Source organism: Diospyros lotus, chromosome 5 (assembly GCF_014633365.1).
Source record: "Diospyros lotus cultivar Yz01 chromosome 5, ASM1463336v1, whole genome shotgun sequence".
Classification (NCBI taxonomy): Eukaryota; Viridiplantae; Streptophyta; class Magnoliopsida; order Ericales; family Ebenaceae; genus Diospyros; species Diospyros lotus.
Window position 1 is genome coordinate 17,706,450 of NC_068342.1, and position 19,098 is coordinate 17,725,547.

The following is a 19,098-nucleotide window of genomic DNA, read 5'->3' on the forward strand; positions in this document are numbered from 1 at the left end:
GATTCAACTTCACTAGAGCACGTTTGAATGTAAGAGATAATTGCTTAACACTTAGTGAGGGTTAAAAAAAAAAAGTTTCATCCATGATTAATGTCATAAGCATGAACATCACTTTGACACATCAATGACTAGAGATTTGTTACAAACTTCTAAACTTCCATTGTGTGACCCACCTGCAAGATACGTCCTGAATGCATTCAACACTCATCTCATGGTAAAAGGCAACACTCGTCTAACACCCCTGTGTCTAAATCTATTACCATAGTTTCGTGAAATGCAAAGAAAAGCCTATTTTTCTTTGATGCCACAATAAACTAATAAATTTCATGCTTGAGATGAAACAATATATCACAGCAATATATATTTATCATGCAAGATGTTATTTTTTTAACTTGACAATAAACCCAAACCTTAAGGTTGAGCTTAGTTGCTTTGTTCCCCCTTTTCCTTTGTACTATGCCTCAACTCACTATCGTGCTCTCTTTTTTTTTCTCTTGACTAAGAATGTAGAAGAAGCCATGGAACAGAAGTCACTTTCTGCTTTATACTCAAACCAAACCTGGAAATCACCACTGTAATCCCTCAATTAAATAGCTCATAATCTCCATGAAGTTTTCTGGTAACATAACATCAGAAAATCAAAGATTTGTCCCACGTATACACACACACACACACATATATATTATAAGCAATGATTTCAAACTTTAGAGACCCATACCCTTTCTCTCTTAGGTGTTGTCAGCCAAACCTAAGGAATGAACCGCCCACTCATGCTATCTATCTATCTATGCGTGGAGCAGCACAAGGTTCTCTTTTTTTCTTGGCTTGTGTCTCATATATGTGTGTATGTACAATCACTTTTATTTTGATAATTATTATTGTCTTCATATATAAATACATATGTTATCCCCCCAAAATTTAAATCTCTCACATATATAGTTATATACATATTTTCTTTTTCTTTCACATATATATATGTATGTATAACACAAGCCAAGAAAAAGGAGCAGCTCATGTTGCTCCATGCATGGAGAGAGAGAGCATTTAATGCAAAGGGGGTGAAATGATTAGACAATGAATAGGGCATTAATGCATAGAAAGACGGAAACACAAAAGGTTAAGTTAATGTGAATGGTTTTTGGTACCATTTAGCTGCAATTGGGACTAAGTGGGTTGCTCATCTCTCAATGCTTGGCTGACAGCACCTATGAAACAGAAAGTGAATCTCTCAAATTTTAATATTACCTAAGGTTGCATTTGGATGGAGGTATATCAAATGATGTCATTTGAAATTCCAAGTTGAAATATTTGCATTTCAAATTTTGTCATTTGAAATGACATTTGAAACTTTAAGCGTTTAGATGACAATTATACATGAGAATTTCAAATTCAAACATTCTAACATATATATATATGCCTGTGTGTGCGTATATACATGTAAATGCATTCAAATTATAAATATGTATAATACATAAATACATATAAGTACATATATAAAATGTCTTATAGATATATATATGCGTATATATACCTATGTACGTATATATATGTAAGTAGTACATATATAGAATATGTATACACACGTATGTATAACATGTATATATATACATTTATATATGTGTATATGCATACATGTATAAATATGTGTGTATACCAACATACATATATTTGTACGTGCATACACGTACGTATGTATATATATTACATGTAATGTATATACATACATGTGCACGCATATTATATATGTATGTATGTACCATTGTTATTAAAGGCGCACCCAGGTGCAAGGCGCACCTTTGGCGCCTGGAATGCTTCCAGGCGGGTGCAAACCAGCCAAGCACGACTAAGCCCAAGGCTCCTTAGCTTAGGCGCGCCTAACTTTTTTTAACTGTCTTCAGTGTTTATACTTTACTATTTATTATTTTATTTAACTTTTTACGATTTAGGGTTTATATTTATTGTTTCAACTCCAAATTTGATGAGTAAAAGGGTTACTACTTCAAATACTCCAGTTGAACTTGAACTAGATGAAGATGGAGAGGGAGATGATGTGGAAGAAAAGGATATTGGAGATGATGTTTCTAAGGATGAAAATATGGAAATACTTGACCTTGATAATGAGGATAATTTTTAGATTATTTAAAATGCATAATTAGTTAATCTTAATTAAGATTTAAGACCTATAAATTGTTTAAGATTTGTTAATCTATATCTCACCATTATATATGAGCACTCAATCACTCAAAATACACCAAGCGATCTCTCCAATCCAAAACGAATAGAAGTCAGAAATCAATCAAGAAAACAATCAAAAGCTGCACACAACACACAAGTTTATCCTGGTTCGATCTCAATAAAAGACCTACATCCAGATTGGTTTTGCCCTTGCTTTCTCCACTATCTTGAATACCAATACAAGATTACATGTGCCACCAAAAACCCAACTCTCACCTAGCCCACCTGAAAGCTATATAGAGTTGTATACAAGAAAGATATACACTCTTTCTCACTGCACATTCTCACCCAAGACAGATTGTAAACTCACAATAGAAAGCACACTCCAAAGCCTACCTCTCGGCCCCTATTTATAAACTATAGGGGGCGGGAGAACCCTCCTGACCGACTACCCAAAATGGCAGTTACAACAACCTTGGTCAGTCCTAGAAATGACAATAAAACCCTTTCCAGAAACATAGAAACAAAATTACAACATGATATTTCCCTCACATTACAAGCCCTAATCTAGTACAAATGAATCCTAACAAGATTAAATTTAAATTAACTTAAAGACTTTTAAATTGCATCTTTTGACATTTTTTATTGTTCTTTTCATTATATATATATATATATATGCCAACAATAAATTTTAAAATATCTTACAAAGTTTTTAACTTTTGTGATGTTTATATGTGAGTTGCTGAAATATGATGGGATGTGCTTAATTGAAATTTACTAGTATTTAACTTGTTTTAATATTTTTTCTAGTTAGTATATGTTGAATTTTTTAATTTTTTTAATAACATACTTGTGAATATGTTATTAGGAGGTAGGACTCATTTTATACCTTATTCTTCAACTAGTATATATATTTTTCTTTTTTTTTTAGTTAGCATATGCTTAATTCCATCACGCACGTGTCTCGCCTTGTGCCTTGCACCTTAGGCTTCAACACTCTTTTGTGCTTTAGTGCACATTGGGCCTTTAATAACACTGGTACATACATATATGTATACATACGTATATATATATATTTAAATGTAAATACTTTAATAAATATACATACATAAGTATTTTTTTGCTAATGAATGAAAATAAAATATTTTACAATTAATATGTAATTAAATATTTTAATCCAAATAACACCCCTTGTGGGGTCATTTGAAATTCTTCCATTTTTAAGTCCAAATCCATGATACATATATATGTATACATGTGTACATGTAAATATTTTAATAAATATATGTATATAAGTATTTTTTGCTTATGAATGAGAATAAAATATTTTATAATTCATATGTAATTAATTACATTAGTCCAAATAACATCCCTTGTGGGGTCATTTGAAATTCTCACATTTTTAAGTCCAAATCCATTATGGGTTTGTACTAAATACAAATTTATTCTATAAAATGGTATCCAAACATTGGATTTATGATTTGAAATCCCAAATCCCAAATGATGGGTCATTTATAAACACAACCTGAAGGAAATAGATATATGTAACTGGGACAAATCTCTAATCTACTAATTTTTCCCATGGCATGAAGGCAAGAAGAGTATGATTTCTAATTGAGAGATTAGGGTGGTGATTGACAACTTTAGCTGGGGTTTGAATATAAAAGAGAAGGTGACTTCTCTTCTTTAGCTTCTTCCGCATTCTAAGCTAAGAGAGAGCACAACAATGAGCTAAGGCAAATAGGAAAAGAACAGAGGAGGAACTAAAGCAATTAAGCTCAACCTTAAGGCGATGGTTCATTGTCAAGTTCAAAAATAGCATGTTACATGATAAATATATTATTGTGATGAATCGTTCATCTCAAGCATGAAATTTATTTATTTATTTATTTATTTGTTGTTGCATCAAAGAAAAATAAATTTTTCTTTGCATTTCATGAAACTATAGCCATAGGTTTAGACACAAGGTATTTGAGAGTGGTACACCGTTTAGCACGAGATACGCACCAAATGCATCTGAGACCTATCTTGCAAGCGGGTCAAGTGGTAGAAGTTCAAAAGACTGTTACCAATCTCTAGGCACAAATATGTCAAAGTGACACTCATGCACATGGCATCAATCACGCACGAAAAATATATTTTCTAAAATCCCTCATCAAGTGTTAAGCACTTACCTTAAATATGATTGTATTGATTTTTTAGAGTTATTTTGCATGTTAAAAGCTTATTGTTGTATTTTAGCACTGCTATTCAAATATGGAGTACAAAGTATTAGTCATTCTACGAGTGGGGTTAGGATGATAAATATTTAGTTTTGAATCTGTGTTAAAATAGTGGGTTTCAATGGTGTAATCTTTACTTTATGAAATTTTTGTATTGCATTGTGACAACTCAAAGGAAAGTTTACATTTAAGTGTTTCGTGAAAAGTGATAATTTCTTTGAAGTATGTTGAGAAGTGCATGATTCAATAACAATGAGGTTCAAAGAAGTGAGGTCCACTAGCACAAGGCTAGAGAAGTGCTTTTTAGGTGCAAAGCCAAAAATAAAATAAATATATTTTATATGTTGAGCTTGAGGTTTGGAGTTCAGAGCACACTGTTCAAGGTTCAAAAGAACAAGAGTTAAAACAAAATTGTTAGGATTTGCATTAGTTAAGCATTCAATTCTCAGTAGAGGGTGTTTAAATGTAGTTAGAAATAATCTTGCCTTTTATATTTTATGAGTTTAAAATGTAACGATAACTAACTCTTATAAGTTACTACCAGCAGTCCTTTTTATTTCTTTTATTTGCATATAAGTACCTGTTGCAACCACCTCTATCTCTTATAAATAGAGGCGGATAGGCTCTCTGTTAGGCAATTTCAGCATTCATTCATTCTGTTTCTCGCACGAGCTCTAGAGAGAATAGAGAGAGAGCAAAGGATCGGTCCTTGTATTCTCGGGAGGGAAGGCTATTGTTCATAGCCAAGAGTGTGCGAGAGGGAGTGTTGTATCCTATTGCTTTCTAGTGGATTCTGTCAAGATTTTGCAGTCTGGATGTAGGGCATTTTATGCCTGAACCAGGATAAGTGTTCTTGCCTCTTTACTTTCTATTAATATTTTGATTTACTCTAATATCTGTGTTGGTTTCTAGAGATTGTGAATTGGCTGTGAGAAGTGAGGTTTCTTGTGTGATAAGCGGTCCTATAGTCAACAAAAATAAAAGGCGAAGCTAGGAGCTTCAAAGGGAAGCAATGCTGGGAGCAAATTTTAATTAAAGATAAGCCCAGGTGCAAGGTAAAGTTGTTCTCAAGTTTATTGTGATTTTGAAGTTATGAGTTTAAGTCAAGAAACAACTTTTTTTATTGTTCTGTTTTTTAAAATTTTAAGCAAAATAAATTTTGAGAAATTACTTTATTGGTAGAGCTTCAAACACCTTAATGTGGTGTTTGCTTATATAATAGGAATAGATATTGGCCTCATAGAGGGCCATGATAGACGCATGGAGATATAGAATTCATGTTGCCAAACCCACCTAGTTGGATTAAGGCTTGGGATTGTTAATGAGGTGGTAGGTTAACAGGCAAAACATAGATAAACATTGAAGGGATGGGGTGAAGTTGGGGGCTCACTGGCATCAGCTCAGAGTGGTGCCCTAGGAAGGATTTATGCTGCTGGACCAGAGAGGGAGAGGTGTCCCCTATTTCCCACCCACCCACTGCCATCCATAGCCATTCTCCAGTAGCCATTTATTACAATCCTCGTGGGAACAAAGATATCATGTACTAAAATCATGATCTAAATTTCATTTGAGTCATGTAGAGAGGAAAGTATATCATTGCTACAAAAGGCAAAGAAAGTTGGCTCAGGTCCCATTAAGGCACAGCAGCAATTTAAAAACATGCCTTTGCAATCACACTACTCAAACTTGATACTTAGTTCACATAAACTATAGTCCTTTTTGAACAACATCCATGGAAATAACATACCACGTGCAAAGATAGGACAACCTATTGACTAACAGTTCTGAGGATGTTTTAGGCAATGGATGTCTTAATCAGATGTAAAAGAATGGCACAATATGCTTCCAAGATCAGGCAACCAACATAAATCCAGATATTGATGATAGCTTCACAATCAAAGTAGGATTCAGGATAGTATAGCATTCTTGGTTTGACACAAACATGGATATATAAAAAGGGTGCTGAACATAATACTTGTTTTGCAATTATAAAAAAGTGTTGACTGTTGCAACATTTTCTTTTGCTTTTCTTCCTGGTTTTTGTATGAGCAAATTCAAGGTTTATTTGACTGTCAGTGGTAAATATCTAATTTATTCATATATCGTACCTTGCTCCCCTTAGTACTATAGTGCATGCCTGGCCCATTTCAACACCAGAAAAGTGGATCAATTTGTCCTCACCAATCATGATTTCCTCAATAAGCTTGCAGTGCCCAAGCTTAACTGTCTCTGGATTGTCAAAGGTTGATGCAATTTCACCACCAGTAACAAGAGCGAGGCGCTCAATACCCTCAAAATCAGCATGCTCAATAGCAAGTATTCCAGCATCTGCAAAGAGCTCCTCTGGAAAATTGTAAATTAACTGCCTGTTAACAAAGCAGTTTATTCCATGAGCTATAATCTTTTGCACCTTCTCTCGCATTTTTTCCTTTTCAGCCCCTTCAATTTGAGCTACTTTAGACATTGAATCAACACGAACACGTGCGCCATATATTTTCACTTTATCTGTATCCATGGCAGTATTTGCCACCAAAATTTTTGCATTCTCTATGCGTTTTGGCTGGCCGATGCCTATCTTTTTGTCCAAAATAAAACTGCATAAAGTGTAAAATCAAAGTGAGGAATAACATTTGGACAAGAGTTATATCATAAAGCTCTAATGAATAAAGCAACTTATATAATTAGTAGTTTGGGAAGTATTCAATAAAGCAAAATAGTTAGTCCTCCTTGATTAAGATGGCAAGGCCTAATAGTTGTTTATGCACAAACATGTGAAGGAGTTGTTTGTGCAGATTACAACTTTGGAAATGTTTTTTAAGCCCAAAACTTTTAGGGGCTGTTTAATTGTAGAAAATGATTTCCAATTTTCTATCTCCAATTTTTTAAAAAAAAAAAAACTCTAGTTTTAGTGTTCCATAGAGAATTTGAAAAACATGTTCAAATTTTAGAAATACAGAAAACTAATTTCCAATCTAGAAAATTAAAACATATGTTCAAAAATAGAGATGTTTTAACTTCTTTTGTGCAACTTGTATTAGAGAAGGAGATGGAAATGATTTGGGGAAATTTCTTGCAACTGTATGTTCCAAATCTCCAAATTGATAAGGAAAACTTAGAAAACTTATTTTAGGTATTTTCCAAGTTCAGTTCAATTTTGGAAAACCACATTTTCCAAATCTCAATTTTCTATTTGTAAAAAAATTGTATTTGAACAAGTTTTCTAAACCATTTTCTGTTCAGTAATTTCTGGAAAACTGGATTGCTTTCCACAAGTAAACAGCCCTTTAAAATCTTCCTATTTCCTATTTTTCTCAACAACCAGACAGAGTATCAGCAGAGATATGCATCCCATAGGGGAGAATTAAATCTCATCTAAAATCCAAATGTATTTCATGCAAAAATGCCCTTTTCTGCAATATATGAAAGATAGTGGGCAATTTGCAGTGAAAACTGGCATATACAACACATGAATTTTCTATAATGCAAAACCCACCCTTCATCCAAAAATGAGTCCTTCAGAGATCCTCCAGGCTTTTTAATAATTTGGATTGCCTCCAAGTTTGTGCTGCCCTGCCATTTCCAAGAGAATTACCAGACAAAATGATTAAAAGGGTTGGAACTATGTCACCAGCATGAAACAAATTAGTACTGATAATGCATAATTTCTTCTTCCTATCTTGTTCTCAAGAGAAGGACTAACAGTAACCTCCCCCCTCCCCCCCAGACTGCAAATAAAAAAAGAAGAAAAAGGAAAACATGCACCTGCAAAGAAACAAAGACCATTAGAGAAACCCACAAAGGGGTTAGCTCTCCGATTAAGAAAAAAATTATACATGAAGATAATACTAAGAAAGTTGCTGGATGATTTATGCAGAAGTCTAGAATACTTATTGTTCACCATTGCTAGAAGAAAAAGGAAAACAATTCTTGAACAGATTGCACTTAGATCATTGTCTGAAAGTACTAAAAATTACTGAATGCAATAACGCTGTGTCACCTTTAACCTCATGACAGCATCAACAGCCAGTTTTGCAAAATGTTTTTTATCTTGGGAGAGAATTTTTGAACTCAAAGTAGTCATTGCAATCTTCATCAAATCCGATTTGAATTTATCTGCAATTATTATGATGAAATCATACATTAAATAAGTAGAGTTAAGAGCAAAAATAGAAATCTAAATGCATATGATAGAATATCACATCCCAATTCAGTGAAAAACCAAACATTGTTGTCCATGTGTTATCACTGTCCTATATACATTGTGATTCCTAGGAGGAAGGAAAAAGATCATATAAAATACACAAGTATATGCTCAAAGAAAGAATCATCAAGAAGTATGAAAGAAACATCACTAGATACTTTATTGGTTCATAGAAGTAGCATTACAAGAATCTCAGTTGCATATAATGAAGTGTTCTAAAACGCGCTAGGCACTAGTCAGAACGCGCTAGGCTAGTGGCTAGGCCGCCTAGGTGGGGCCTAAAAAAACTGCTATTTTTTAAATTAAAATTCATATTATCCCAAATACACATATAAATTAAACAAAAATTATGAAATATTAATATAGATTATTAAATTTAGAGTTTAGACTCTTGACTTTGTGAAACACAATTTATAGGCATTAGAAATAATAGAATCAAATAAAGACATAATAACAAAATACAACAATAACAAAATACAACACTTGGCGGAGGAAGAACAACGCAACAAAATACAAGCAACAAATTACAACGAGCTGGAACAAAAAACACTCGGCGGAGGAAGAAGATCGAGAACCAACAACGCAAGAGACAATGGCAACGTGCGAGCACGAGAGAGGCAACAGCAAGCAGCAGCAACACTGTTGCTTGCTTATTGCTTACCAGAGGAGGTGCAGGATGAGTGAGGAAGATGTGCAAGTTGTCATGTGTCACGGGTAGGAGGGGTGCTAATGTAATAAGGGTATACTATGAGTAGTAAGTAGTATATTAGAAGTTTTTTATTGAGAAGTTGTAATTTGTTTGTTGCCGCTTTAGAAGTAGTACATTCCCAGCAACAACATTCTGTTACGCACATGGGCTGGTGGCTTAGCTTTATAAGCAACTGTCCAACTCGCCAATCATTATGAATGAATATTCCTAGAAGTCTCTATTCTCTCTCATTCTCCCTACTGATTCTCTTCCTCCTAATTCTTTCGTATCGTTCAATCACTCAACCGGGAAAACCACAGTCAGCTCCTCGGAAGCTAACATCTAGTATCAAAGTGGTGTTCTTGGGTGCAGGCAAAAGAAGAGAAGGATATCCATATGGCCGAAGAAACGAGGATGAAGCAGATGAAGTCTCAACTACAGCAAGTGGCTACAACAGTGGCGGAGGTGCAAACAAGAATGGGGACTCTCGAATCCTCAATTGGAGCAGGGGTAGATGCTTGGATTGATCAGGCCATGGAAAGGTGGCGAGGTGAGAATCGAGAACAGAATGCTCGGTTCTATGAGCAAGTGATGGAACAGATGCACCAGATTATGCAGATGTTCTCAACCCAGCAGCCGGTAAGACTTTTCGCAAAGGGAACAGTCGGAACCCATTCTTCAAGGTGTAGGAATGGAGCGTCGACCAGTGGGAACGTCGGAAGTGGAATTTGAGACAGAAGGAACCGACAATAACTTAAGGGAGAGAAGAGCGAGAGCTCAAGTAGATCGTTATCAACCGAGCTTTCCGGTACCCAAACTGGAGATTCCGCTCTTCGATGGAGAAAACCCGAGATGGTGGGTAAGGAGGTGTGAACGTATGTTCGCCCTGTATCAGGTGCAGGAACAACAGAAGGTCACCCTGGCCTCTGCCTACCTGAACGACATGGCTGATGCATGGTACCAGGGGTGGCTCGCGGAGAAAGAAGGCAGCCCATGGAACGAGTTCGCCGATGACTTATGTGAAAGGTTTGGAGACCGGAGTATGCGGGATATAGTCGAAGAGTTTAACAAGTTCAAGCAACTGGGAACGGTACAAAATTACCAGCTCAAGTTTGAGGAGCTGAGATCCTTAATGATGATACACAATCCCCATCTATCGGAAGAGTATTTTGTATCGAGTTTTATTAGTGGCTTGGGAGATGAAGTGAGACCCATGGTAAAAATGATGCAGCCAACGACAGTGAGGCTGGCCGCCGAGAGTGCAAGGTTGCAAGAAATGACGATTGAAGCACTGTTAAAAAAGCAGCACAACCAAGTAAAAGGAGTGATCTCTAGGGATGGCAGTTTGGTAACAAGACTCAAGGACGAGATACGATGCACAGTGGTAAGGGGGTCCTAGCATTGCCTCCTGCAGCCCCTAACCCAACGAATGGAGGAGGGTTAATGGAGCAGAGACGCCAAGCGAACCTATGCTATAGGTGCGAGGATAAATACTTTCCGGGACACAGGTGCAAACGACAAATCTTGTTACTGGAAGGGGAGGATGAGGAAGGACTCATGGAAGAAACCTCAGAGACGGGCGAAGGTGATCAAGGAGAGATCTCCTTACATGCACTAAAAGGGTTGACACACAGCAAGATTATTAAGGTGGAAGGGCGAGCTCATCAATGCCCGCTAATGATACTCATTGATAGCAGAAGCACCCATAGCTTCCTAGATGAAGGTATGGCAAAGAAATTGGGATGTGAAGTCTCAAATTCTCACCCCCTTTCGGTAACAGTAGCAAACGGAAATAAGGTATTAAGTCAATCCTCATGTTTGGGATTCTGTTGGGAGATGAATGGGGAAGAATTTGTGACAGATTTGAGGCTGTTGAAATTGGGGGGTTGTGATGTGGTGCTTGGGGTTGATTGGATGAGAGGCGTGAGTCCCATCAGCTTCGATTTCAATAAGATGGAGGTAACCTTTGAGAAGGATGGAAGAAAGAGGATACTCAAAGGTAGCCAGGAAGCGGGTATGTGCAAAATGATAACGGGAAAGAGACTTCAACGGTTGCTCAAGAGCAAGTTCTCCCAAGTAGTGCAGCTGTTTTCTATTCAGGCCTTGGAAGTTTTCGAGAAGGAACCGGAGCAGGGAGGAGAATTGGCCATTACAGTGAGTAGCCACTCACACGACTAGTGGAAGGTACGTGAAACTAACTCTCTTAACATGCTATTATTTGAGTTCAAAGACCTCTTTTCTGAACCTAGCTCACTTCCTCCAAAAAGGTCCTGTGACCATACCATCCATCTCAAACCCAATTCGGAACCAGTGAACGTAAGGTCCTATCGTTACCCTCCTAAACAGAAAACTGAGATAGAAAGACTCATCCAAGACATGTTACAAAAGTCGATTATCCAACCCAGCCATAGCCCTTTTGCGTCTCCCATACTACTTGTCAAAAAGAAAGACAGTTCGTGGAGATTTTGTGTGGACTATAGGCAACTCAATGCCATAACCATCAAGGACAAGTTTCCCATACCCATTGTAGAAGACTTGTTTGATGAATTGAAGCATGCATCAATTTTCACTAAGCAGAATCTTAGAGCAGGTTACCACCAAATTCGAATGGAGCCTCAAGATATCCCTAAAACCGCCTTTAAAACTCATCAAGGGCACTACGAATTCAAGGTAATGCCCTTCGGACTCACTAACGCCCCAGCTACCTTTCAAGCATTAATGAACCAAATATTTGAACCTTACTTGCGTGCATTCATTCTAGTCTTTTTCGATGACATTCTAATCTATAGCTCCACTTTCGTTGAGCACCTAGCCCACTTGAGAACTACCTTTGAGGTTCTTCGACTCAATAAATTGTATGTTAAGGAGTCCAAGTGTTCCTTTGCACAGAGTCATGTGGAGTATTTGGGCCATATAATATCTAATGCAGGAGTCAACACCGATCCTCGCAAGGTAGCAGCCATGGTGGAGTGACCGAGGCCTCAAAATGTCAAGGGATTAAGGGGATTTCTGGGCCTAACTGGCTACTATCGTCGGTTTGTCAAGGATTATGGAATTATCAGTAGGCCACTAACGCAATTGCTGAAAAATGATGGCTTCCAATGGAATGACCGGGCTGAGGAGGCCTTTGACAAACTGAAAAGAGCTATGAGTGAGGTACCAACATTGGGCTTGCCGGATTTTGACAAACCATTTGTATTGGAGACGGACGCCGGCGCTGTTGGAGTTGGGGCTGTTCTGGTACAAGAAGGGAGGCCCTTGGCCTTTCTTAGTAAGGCATTAGCTCCTCGACACCTCGGGTTGAGCATTTACGAGAAGGAGCTATTGGCAATGCTGATGGTTGTAGATAAGTGGAGGCATTACCTAGAAGGCAATAAGTTTGTGATCAAAACAGACCATGAAAGTCTGAAATTCCTACTTCAGCAAAAATTACATACGCAATTGCAACGGAAAAGGATGACTAAGTTGATGGGATTGGATTATGTAATCCAATACCGGAATGGGAAGGAAAACCTAGCTACAGATGCCTTGTCAAGGTGTCATGAAGAAGGGAATGCTACTGCTCTTACGGTGATGGTTCCAGACTGGACCAGGAAGTGGCCTCGAGCTATGAAAATGATGAGAGCATGCGGGAGCTGCTACAACAACTAGTGGTGGATCCTAATGCTAAACAAGGGTACACCTTGACTAATGGAATTATCAGAAACAGAGGGAGGCTGGTGATAGGAAAGGATGAGAATTTGAAGAAAAAAATTGTGGAGGCGCTGCACAGTTCTCCAATAGGGGGCCACTCCGGAATAGTTGCTACCTATCACAAAGTTAAGCAACACTTTCATTGGCCCGGGCTAAAAAAATATGTGATGGACTTGGTGCTGAGTTGCGATATCTGTAAACGATGCAAATCAGAATCGGTGGCCCACCCCGGGTTATTACAGCCACTAAGTATACCAGGAGAGCCTTGGGAAAGTATCACAATGGACTTTATTGAGGGCTTACCCAAATCGGAAGGGCGTGATTGCATAATGGTGATAGTGGATAAATTCACCAAATATGCCCACTTCATCGGATTGACACATCCCTACACAGCTCAAGAGATAGCTAAAGTGTTCCTAGACCAAGTGGTGAAGTTACATGGAATCCCTAAGACTATAGTGTCGAACAAGGATAAATTTTTTTATAGCCTCTTGTGGAAGGAATTGACGGGGTTATTGGGAATCCAACTCAGCATGTCAATGGCCTATCATCCAGAATCCGATGGTCAGACCGAGAGAGTAAATCAATGTTTGGAGACATACTTAAGATGTGCTTGCTTCTTACAGCCGAGGTTGGCACAAGTGGCTCGCATTGGCACAGTGGTGGTATAATTCCAACTACCACAATTCCATAAAGAGATCCCCTTTTGAAGCCCTATATGGATATAAGCCAACCTTACTGCCAAACCTGGGAAATTCCTCGACAGTGGCAGCCTTCGATGCTTACCTTCAACGGAGACAGCAAGCTTTCCAGACAATCAAAACAGAATTGGCCAACGCGATGAATTTGCCGATAGAAGGAGAAGTGAAAGGGAATTCCAAGTGGGAGAGTGGGTCTATCTGAAGCTCCAGCCAGGCCATCTGAAAGCTCTACTCGGAAAGCCCAGTTCAAAGCTCAATCCGAAGTATTATGGCCCTTTTCTGGTGCTAGCTCGAGTTGGGAGTGTGGCTTATCGTTTACAGCTGCCAGATAACTCCAATATACATTCGGTCTTTCATGTATCATTGCTTAAAAAGGCAGTGGGGCAGCAAGCTATCAATCCAGTGTTACCTCGCTTTCCAAATCCAAATGACAGTCCAAAGGAACCTACAGCGATAATTGACAGGAGGGTGATCTACAACCAAGGGGCTCCCATCATCCAGGTGCTGGTGCAATGGTCTAATCTACACCCCGACAACAATACTTGGGAGTACCTCCCAGATATTCTCAAACAATTTCCTAAGGCAGCCGGTCTTCTCAGCATTTCTTGAGGACAAGAAGGTTTTGAAGGGGAGGGCGATTGTCATGTGTCACGGGTAGGAGAGGTGCTAATGTAATAAGGGTATACTATGAGTAGTAAGTAGTATATTAGAAGTTTTGCATTGAGGAGTTGTAATTTGTTTGTTGCCGCTTTAGGAGTAGTACATTCCCAGCAACGGCATTCTGTTACGCACATGGGCTGGTGGCTTAGCTTTATAAGCAGCTGTCCAACTCGCCAATCATTATGAATGAATATTCCTAGAAGTTTCTATTCTCTCTCATTCTTTCTCTCATTCTCCCTACTGATTCTCTTCCTCCTAATTCTTTCGTATCGTTCAATCACTCAACCGAGAAAACCACAATCAGCTCCTCGGAAGCTGACACGAGCAAGCACGAGAAAAGGGACGACGACGGTGTGCGAGCACGAGACGGTGGCGACAGCAACTCTGCAACTGCAAGAGACGGTGGCGGTGGCGGCGGCGATGGCTACTTTGCAACTGCAAGAGACGGAGGCGGCATGCAAGCACGAGAGAGGCAACGGCGACTCTGCAACAGATTGTCGGTGGCGGTGCACGCAAGAGAGAAGGGGAAATTGACGAGAGAGAAGGAGTAACGGGTAAGGAGAAACAAAACCCTAATAAATTTATACTAATCCATTCATGTGGCCAATTAGACCATAATCGGCCAGGCAGTTCACGTGGCTAGGCGTCCGCCTTGGCTGCCTAGGCGCCGCCCAGTATCGATTAGCCGGGCTGGCGCCTAAGGTGGCCGATTTGGCCATAATCGCGGCGGCCAACGGCCACCTAGGCCGCGTTTCAGTTCACTAGTAATGAAACATTGATGTTACATTGTTTATACAAAAATCTTCCATTATCAAAAAGTAGTTATCAGAAGGTGAGCCTTGGCACAATGGTAAGGCTGCTTCATTGAGACCTGAAGGTCACAACTTCAAGTCAGGAAACAGCCTCTTTGCTAAGCAAGAGTAAGGCTGTGTATGATTAAACTTGCCCAAAGCTTGCAATTTGAGTGCCTCGTGTACTGGGTTCACCTTTCTTTTATCACAGAGTAGTTATCCATATGTGAAACATACGTCGGAAGGAAAAAAGATAGGAAAGTACACTATCAACCATAATGAATTCATCATTATAACATTGGGGAGACATTGTCTATACAACATTGTTCATGATCAAACCCTATCAGTAACTCAAGGGATATATCATTTACGAATTATTTTCCATAATATAGATACATAATTAGAAATTAGAAATGAAGTTATTCGTAATAAAGTAGGATTAGAGCCAATCGAGGAGAAGATGAGAGAGACTAGACTAAGATGGTTTGGTCATGTGAGAAGGAAACCAAGAGACGCTCATGTGAGGAGAGTTGATGAAATAGAACAATTAGTCAAAAAAATAGGTAGAGGCAGACCCAAAAAGACTTTGGGAGAGACATTAAAGTTTGATATGAAGTGTATGAATTTAAATGAAGATATGACAAAAAACATAAATACATGGAAGTCTAGAATTCATGTAACTGACCCCACATAGTGGGATAAAGGCTGGATATGTTGTTGTTGTTGTTGTTTAATATAGATACATAATTATAGTTTGGATTTAAGGCTCATGTTGTTGTGAGTTCATTTAGCAAGTGCCAATAACATATAGTGAAAAATGAGAAGTCATGGCATTCAAACCAATTGAGCAAAGTAACTAATCATATTTATTTTTAAAAACAACGTATCAAGCCTTAATCTCATTAAGAGGGGTCGACTACATAAATTCTAATTCACCAATCATTTATGTCCATAGTCATATCTAATTATATTTGCTGTAAGAATGCACAAAAAAGATTAATACCAGCATCCTCTTTATTGTCCACAACCTTCTCCAACAAAGCTTTCCGAGCACATTCAGCTGCAGCTCGATAACCTGAAGGAAGAAACCAAAGTCAAAAATTTTACAAGGTTGTATATTGATAGAGAGGGGTGAGAGGGAGGGATGGAGATTGAGAATATTCAGTGCATAGGAAGTCACAAATACGTGTAAAAAGGAACATATAAGGAAAAAATGCAAGAAAAATGTTGAAGCAAACTGGGTTTTAAATGAGAAACAGCTAGCAGAGCAAAATTTTTCCTTAAGTGGTATGGCTACCAGTTTGAGATCAGGGACACCCCAATATCCAATCACACATTTCATATTTTATAGTTCTAAAAATAGGCTGGAAAACACAAACACAATGGACTGTTCTATTCATCCCCAAGTTCTGTGTCTACTGGACATCACAAAGATTAGGTTATGGCATGTGTCAGACGCTTGCATTCATGGACACTTGGATCCTGATCCTTTAATTATTCTTAAAATTTGAAGAAAAAGAAGCTCAAATTTGATGACTGATGGCAAAATAAAATTTCAAAGCTCTCAGTGGATGAGAGATTTCCCTTTGATTTTTTTTTAACTAATAGAATCATCTTATTTCAAAATACTACATTTAAATGTCCATAATGTAGTCGAACTCCTATACGTACTTTGTATGCATGTGTATATATATCTTAATATTGGAATGGGGATGGCAATGTTTTCTTACCCCAATAGGTATCTGGTAAATCTAGTCCATTTTGGGACAATAATGGATCCAAAATTTTCTCCAACAAGGTGCTTATGGAACAAAACAGAAATCACCAATTGGATATGGATAAGGTGACTATATCCAATTCACATATATTAAAATAACCATTTTTTTTATCGTGTACTGATACTCGCTAGAGTAGAGGCTGAAATTAACATACTTGAATAAAAAGGCTACTTAGTCCACCCCCATGCCATAAATCATGACACCTTGAACAGACATTGATTGGGATAAAAATTGAATACGCTAACTTCTTCTTGGTGTTGCATAGGTTATGTTCCGTTCTGACATTTTTATTTTTATTTTTTTAATTTTCCTTCAGTTGAATAAAATTACAACCTCAAATTGCTTCATTGGAGTCTCAGTAAACATAATATTTGCATTTATTGGTTTCATTTGGCTTATAATACTTATCTTCTGTATTTTATGATTACTTTTACCATTATGCAATTACAGAAAATATTGTAACCAAATACATTTTTATTTTTATATAAACTGAATAGGTACAAATATCCAATGGGAATGAAAATGAAAAATTAAGCATATTATCCAATAGGTTCGTGCATGGGAATGGGATGTAGGGACAAGGAAAAAGTACTTCATTATGTACATTCCCAAAGGATTCACGAAGGAAAGGATAAATAAGGTTGACTAATTATCCATCCTAAGTTCGGAAGCTGATCTAATCTTTAGTTTTTTAAAATTGCTAAATCAGTTTGGGATACTTTCATAATTCCAGTTTAGGATACTTTCCTAAACCTTGCATAGGCAATCTTTCCTAGTTTTAACTAGTGTATTCTTTCCTATGTTGTATTTTCCTCTTACCTATAACTAGGGCTGTATTGTTTAGCAAAGAACTAATGAAATTATCCCATTCTCACATGGTATCAAAGCCTTCGTGATCTGCCCATTCTCACATGTGTTCCAATCTCCTATTCATGTTCTTCAAACTGATGATGACCGAGATATTTCTCTCATGATTTCACTCAATATCTCTTTGGAACATGCAATATCTCTTTGGAACATGGCATATTCCATCTAAGTTCATATCCATACATCTCAAAAAAATGGGGTAACTGAAAAAAAAAAAAAAAATGACATCTTCTCAAAATGGGACGAGGCATGACGTTCACTACGTATGTTCCTCATTCCTATTGGGGGGAAGCTATTCTTACAGCTTCTTACCTCATCAATTGTCTTCCCTCTAAACCCTTTAATTCAATTTAGAACACCTCTCAACACACTTCATGATATGTTTCCTCATGTTCATCTCCTTACTTTACTTTCCCCCAAGGTGTTTGGTTGCACTGTGTATGTTCACAATCATAATCCCTCTCGGACCAAATTTAAACCAAAGGCACTTAAGTGTATCTTTGTTGAATATTCTCCTTCTCAAAAAGAATACAAGTGCTATTGTCCCTCCTCTCAAAAGTTCTTTCCATCCTCTGATGTAATTTGTTACGAGGATCAACCCTTCTATCCTCCTATATCTTTTCCAGAGGAGACTATAAGTGCAAAGTGGCCTAGGGATCCCACCATCTCTCTTCCTATGCCTGATCCTATTACCTCTCAGCCACCAATGTGTTCTCAAGGGGGAGCATCAGCCTCAACTCCTAAAAACACACTAGTAGCAGCTCCTGACCCTCCTGTCACTTCTAGGCCTGATCCTGAAAACCTCACTCCAACTCCTAAAACAGCTCCTAAGCCTCACCTTCCAACTCTTGATAATCCTCTTCTAGTTTATTCCAGGCGGCCTAAAAACCATCAACAACCTCAACATAGTCAAACATTGAATTCGGAGCCTGGTTCATTTGAGGAGCCTGGTCTATCTAAGGACAACACTACAAGGATTGATCATTTGGTTGTTGATTGGGTTGTTCCAATAGCACTGCGAAAGGGAGTAAGGTCATGTGTTAAGTACCCTATTTCTAATCATTTGCCTTATAAAAAGTTGTCTCCGCAATTCAGAGTTTTTGTTGCATGTATACACAACATTGAAATCCCCAAGACCATCCAATGTGCTATGAAAGATCCTAAGTGAAAGGATGTTGTTCTGGAAGAAATGAAAGCCCTAGTTGGTAACAATCATAGTTATCAAAGGCGCGCCTAGGCGCGAAGCGCCTTAAGGCGCAAGTTTGGCGCCTTGCCTAGGCCGAGGCGAGGCAGTTTTGGAGAGGCCCTCGCCTTGCGCGCCT

At 38.0% G+C, this 19,098-nt stretch overlaps 1 protein-coding gene across 2 annotated transcripts in view; it reads right to left on the minus strand.

The window, feature by feature from the left end:
• The window catches only part of LOC127801420 (T-complex protein 1 subunit beta-like), a 42,774-nt gene that overhangs the window by 9,524 nt on the left and 14,152 nt on the right, over positions 1-19,098 (minus strand). For both annotated transcript variants that reach the window (XM_052336571.1, XM_052336570.1), the window contains exons 7-10: positions 16,135-16,206; positions 8,395-8,510; positions 7,891-7,967; positions 6,506-6,991 (exon numbers count right to left, since the gene is read on the minus strand). In XM_052336571.1, coding sequence (XP_052192531.1) covers positions 6,506-6,991; positions 7,891-7,967; positions 8,395-8,510; positions 16,135-16,206 — 751 coding nt within the window. The remainder of the gene's footprint in view (positions 1-6,505; positions 6,992-7,890; positions 7,968-8,394; positions 8,511-16,134; positions 16,207-19,098) is intronic.